We start from the raw sequence: 5,245 nt of genomic DNA, 5'->3' as shown, positions 1-5,245 counted from the left end.
CTCCTCCTCTTCCTCTTCTTCCTCCTCCTCCTCTTCTTCTTCTTCCTCTTCTTCTTCCTCTTCTTCATGGCAGCTTCTGCCTGAAATGTTGAAGAGTTCCTATTACTCATAACACTAATAGAACATAAGAGTCCTGCTGGATCAGACCAATGGTCTATCTAGTCCAGCATCCTGTCTCACACAGTGGCCTCAACCAGTTCCTCTAGACGGCCAACAACAGGGCAGAGAGGCCGAGGCCTTCCACTGATGTTGCCTCCTGGCTCTGGGATTCAGAGGAGTAGTGCCTCTGAATGTTGGGGTTCCCCTCAGTCACCATGGCTAGTAGCCATTGATAGACAACCTCCAGAATCTAATCCCTTTTTAAAGCTGTTTATTCCTGTGGCCATCACTACACCTTCTGGCAGCAAATTCCACATTTTAATCACTCTCTGTGTAAAGTAGTAGTTCCTTTTGTCCTTCCTGAACGTACTGCCCATCAGTTTTATTGGATGACCTCGAGTTCTAGTACTTTGGGAGAAAAAAATTCTCTGTCAACTCTTTCCACCCCATGCATAATGTTATAAACCTCTATCAGGTCCCCCATTAGTTGCCTCTTTCCTAAACTGAAACATCCCAGCCTCTTCAGTCTTTCCTCATAGGGAAGGTGCTGCAACCCCCTAATCATCTTGGTTGCACTCCTCTGTACTTTTTTGAATTCTGCAATGTCCTTTTGGAGATATAGTGACCAGAACTGTAGGAACTCTTCAACACAGGGTGACAGGGACAACCACAAAATGGCTGCCACAAAATGTCAGGGAGTGAATGTTATGAATAACCTCACTCCCAGGCATTTTGTGGCAGCCATTTTGTGGTTGCCCCCCACACCCTGTGACAGAATTCCAAGTTGCCTTGCAGGCACAAAAAGGTTGGGGACCTCGGGTGCAGACAATCCGTGTTGAATATTAGCAGCTGAAGGAATTGCTGGATGCTTATTTATTACTAGTTACTTATTTAAATATGTTCACTCTCAGATTTTATTCTTTCTCGCTGCTGTGAAACTTTTTCCTGCAGTTCATACTTAGTGTTGGTTTGTTGCTGTCATGAGCTGCCTTGGACACTGGGGCATAAATATTTTCAACACTTTAGTCAATGTTCCCTCTAAGCTGTGGAGTCTTGTGAGCAAAAATTCTACTTTGTGAGCTACTGGCATTAAAGTTATGAGCAAGTGATTTGGCTACTGCATAAATTATTTTGCTCTGGAGCCATCCTCTATGAGCTAAGACGAAAATGTGTGAGTTGGAGGCTAAAAGACTGTGAGCTAGCTCACACTAACCCAGCTTAGAGGGAACACTGATGTTAATTACATTTGTATTGTACCTCTTCTTTGATGAGTTGAGGGTGGCATATGTGGCTCTTTCCTTACCCTGTTCTTTCCTCCTTTCAGTAACCCTGCGAGGTAGGCTAGGGTAAGACAGTGACCCTCTGAGCTCTGGGGCTGAATGTAGATTCGAACCAGAGTCTCCCGAGTGCTCAGGGGTGAGGCTTCAGTACTCCCCTCCTCATCAAAAGCAAAGCTTGAACAAATTCTGCGTTGTAACCCCTCTAATTTAGACAGGTCTCGAAATTCCATTTTCCTTGGCACTTCATTATTATTTAACTTTTCAGTAAGTCTGGATATAGCCCTGAGAACAGACCACCCACTTCCCGATTTTTTAAAAAAATCTTATACATTTTATTTGGTATGCGTTTTTCCAAAGGCAATATTTTGGACATCAAAATGAGGCAGAACAAAAGTGATCAGCTGTTAAGCACATTCCGGAAAAGGACGGATGGATTAGGTAATGTTGATTACGGCGCACTCCTGTGCAGAGAGTTACTCCAGTCTAAGCCCGTTGAAGTCTAATAGACTGGAGTAACTCCTCAGAGGATTATGCTGTTAGTTACATGGCTAACAGCTGTTGACAGAATTAAGTTTGCCTAGTAATCCTCTTGGCAAAGGACACAGTCTTGTGGCGATGAGTTCCACAAGGCCTTGGTAGTTGAAGGAACGGCTGTCTTCATAAAGCCGATGTCTTGATGACTTCCTATGTTTGCTTGAAGGTGGAAAAGGAATGACAATTGCATTTGGTGCTGGCCACCTTGGGCCACTGTGGCGAATCGATGTACAGCCATTCTTGGAGCCCACTCTCTTTCATCTGGCTCTGGGGTCCACACTGGAAGAGGCTACTGGAAGGAACCTCCTCCTGCCATTCCTTTGCCCTGCTTCCTATCAGAAGAGCATTTCTATGCCCTCCTTGTCCTTTGCTCTATTTTTTAACTATCAAATCACAGCTGATTTATGGCAGCCTTGTGAGGTTTTCGAGGCAAGAGACGCTCAGCTGTGGTTTGCCATTGCCTGCCTTTGCATAGCAACCCTGGTATTCCTTGGTGGTCTCCCATCCAAATACAAGCCAGGGCTGACCCTGCTTAGCTTCCGTGATCTGATGAGATCACTCTTACCTTGATGAATTTCTCAACACCTCAAGTGTTGTCCACCCTGGACAGTTCCTAGTGGATATCTTAATTTGTTTGGACTGAGGTTAATTTGTTGTGCTCTGGCTGGTTTTGTTGATTACTTGCTGTGGTTCACTGGTTTATTGCTGCACCATTGCCAGTGTAATGTATTTAATCTATATATCTAATTCTGAAATGGCCCCCGTGCGATCTATATTTGTAGCCACTTTGAACAAACTTGGAAAAGTGGAATATAAATTTTAGGTGAGTGATATAGCTAGGGCAATACATCTCCTTGTGGTGGTGGTGGGTGTTTTCAATTTGTATATTGCTATTTATTTCTTTTTTCTTCCAGGAAGTTTTTTTTTGGGGGGGGCATACCTGGTTCTTTTCTCCTCCAGCTTATTTTAACAACCACCCTGTTAAGTAGGTTAGGCTGAGAAGAGTGACTGGCTCAAGACCTCTCATTTTGCTTCACGGTTGAGTGGCAATTTGAATCTAGCTTGACATTAACCACTACACCACACTGGCAGGTATAGTCCTGAGTCTAAGGTTGCCAGCTGTTGTTTTCTCCCATTAAGCAAAGCAAACAGACCTTGGTGTCAGTCAAGACTACCCCCAATAGAGTAATAACACCGTATATAGACTCCACAAGTAAATCTATAAAGTATGTGTGTATTTTATCAAACAGTGTGCAATAAAAAACAAAAATTAAAAATCACGTGTCAGTATCTCATTCATGTCTCATTCAGTAACTATATATCTATCATGATGCATTCGTCAACAAGTCATCATGTAAGTTTCAAAAATTCACAACTGGAAAATCACAAGTATCAATGGAAAGTCACAGATATCAAAGTAGCCTTGTACACCTATCAGCCAATACTAAGACATTTAATCTTTCCTACAAGAGGATATAATACGAGATATTTAGTAAGTATAAGTATCAAATACAGGGGCGAAGTCCAGGGTCCACCGGTAAAGCACCGTTTCACAGTCTCTTTCAAGATTCGCCCACTTGTAACACTGGGGAAGTTTTCAAGATTTATATAGTTCATAACATGGACAAGAAATTTTTGGTGGAGCACCACCCTCAACAATACTTATATTTCCCTTGAGTTACCAACGTGTTATCAACTATGTAATTCTGGAAAATTTCCCCAGTGTTACAAGTGGACAACTCTTGAAAAAGACTGCAAAACAGTGCTTTACCGGTGGACCATCGAATTCACCCCTGTATTTGATACTTATACTTACTAAATGCCTTGTATTATATCCTCTCGTGGGAAAGATTAAACGTCTTAGTATTGGGTGATACGTGTACGAGGCTGCTTGGATACTTGTGACTTTCCATTGACACTTGCGATTTTCCAGTTGGGAATTTGTCAAACTTACATGATGACTTGATGAATGCATCTTGATAGATACACAGTTATTGAATGTTGTTTTCTCCTAGGCAGGGCTTTAACAGCTGTGCATCAAGGCAGAAATTCTGCAGGTGAAACTTTTTCTGCCAAAGGGATTCACTGATGGAATAGGGAAGAATTAGGGTCTCTGTCCTGTTTACCCCTCTCATCCATTGCTTTGGTTCTGAAGCTGGAGCCAGTTTGTCTCCAATGTGCAGTCACAAGTTCTTGTCCTCATGGCTTCCTTTCACATCCTTTGCTTGCAGGCGACCTCGAATTCCTTTTGGGCCTCGGAGACTTGTCCCTGCCGCTCTCAAAGAACCCGAGCCTTCAGCTGCTGCAGTACAAGTCAGACCTCGTCTCTCGGAACACCAATGAGATCTACCACTACCCCAGCCCCTTGCACGCCGTGGCTTTGCAGAGCCCCCTCTTCACCAGCAGCCTCTCCCAGAGCTCCTCTCAGGAAGAACTCGACGAGGGTCCCGTGGAGCTTGCCGGGGTCAGCTCCCCCAAAAGAATGCTCCCTTCCTCCACAGAGCAGCAGCGGGCCCAGCTGGACCGCTACATTGCCAAGTTGGTGTTGCGGTACAAGTGCCGTTCGGCAGTGAACAGGACAGAAGTGGGATTCCTCTCTGGGAACCAGAAGAGTTTGTCGATGCTGTCTGTCTGCAGTTCCATGCTGGGTGCCAGCCAACTCCTTGCCTCGGCACCAGGGTGGAAGATCCGGCGGCGCATCTCCACCTGCTCCCACTTTCGCTCGCCGGAAGGCTCGGAGGGGGCGCGAGATTCTCAGGTCTTGGATGGCCAAGGAGACTTCACAACATTTCCAGAGATCAGCTCCATCCAATCCAGCACCACCAACCTCTCCAAGGCTAGTGAGCCATCAGTAATGTCCCTCCCTGATCCTCTCCCACCATACCAGGAGCCATCCCGAACCTCCTGTCCAAAGAAGCCACCTGGTGGATCGGAAAGAGGGGTTCTCGAGTGGGTTGACCGTACCCACTGTTACATCGTCCAAGTGGAGTCTCCTGCCCGGAAGGTTCTGTCGTTGCCCCCGGCTGCTGTGGACTTGGACAAGCTATACAAAGGTAAGCATGCTTCCCGGGAACTGGTGAAGACAGCAGAGAGGCTGGAGAAGCCTGCGGAACGGAGCTGGCTAAGCCCTCGGGAACTGCTGCGCAAGCTTAGCCTCCGTCGTAAGCCATCCAACCGGGTGGGGAGCAGGGCCCGGGCCAGCTCGGAGATCAACGTCCATGCAGCGGCGGGGCTGGTATGCAATGGTGACCCTCGAGTTGGCAAAAGCAAAGCGGTCAAGACCAAATGGGCGTCCGTCCTAGAGATCTCCAACAAGGCCCCCGGGCGGCATC

The 5,245-nt window shown here is 46.2% G+C and overlaps 1 protein-coding gene across 1 annotated transcript in view; it reads left to right on the top strand.

Annotated features, from left to right (window-relative positions):
• LOC107111235 overlaps positions 1-5,245 on the top strand; it is a 35,957-nt gene that overhangs the window by 30,358 nt on the left and 354 nt on the right. The window contains exon 5 of the mRNA XM_015412176.1: positions 4,145-5,158. Coding sequence (XP_015267662.1) covers positions 4,145-5,158 — 1,014 coding nt within the window. The remainder of the gene's footprint in view (positions 1-4,144; positions 5,159-5,245) is intronic.

This window comes from Gekko japonicus, unplaced genomic scaffold (genome assembly GCF_001447785.1).
Source record: "Gekko japonicus isolate JY-2015 unplaced genomic scaffold, Gekko_japonicus_V1.1 scaffold2386, whole genome shotgun sequence".
In the NCBI taxonomy this organism is placed as follows: Eukaryota; Metazoa; Chordata; class Lepidosauria; order Squamata; family Gekkonidae; genus Gekko; species Gekko japonicus.
Note: the sequence above shows the minus strand (reverse complement) of the source record. Positions and strands in the feature narration are given on the sequence as shown.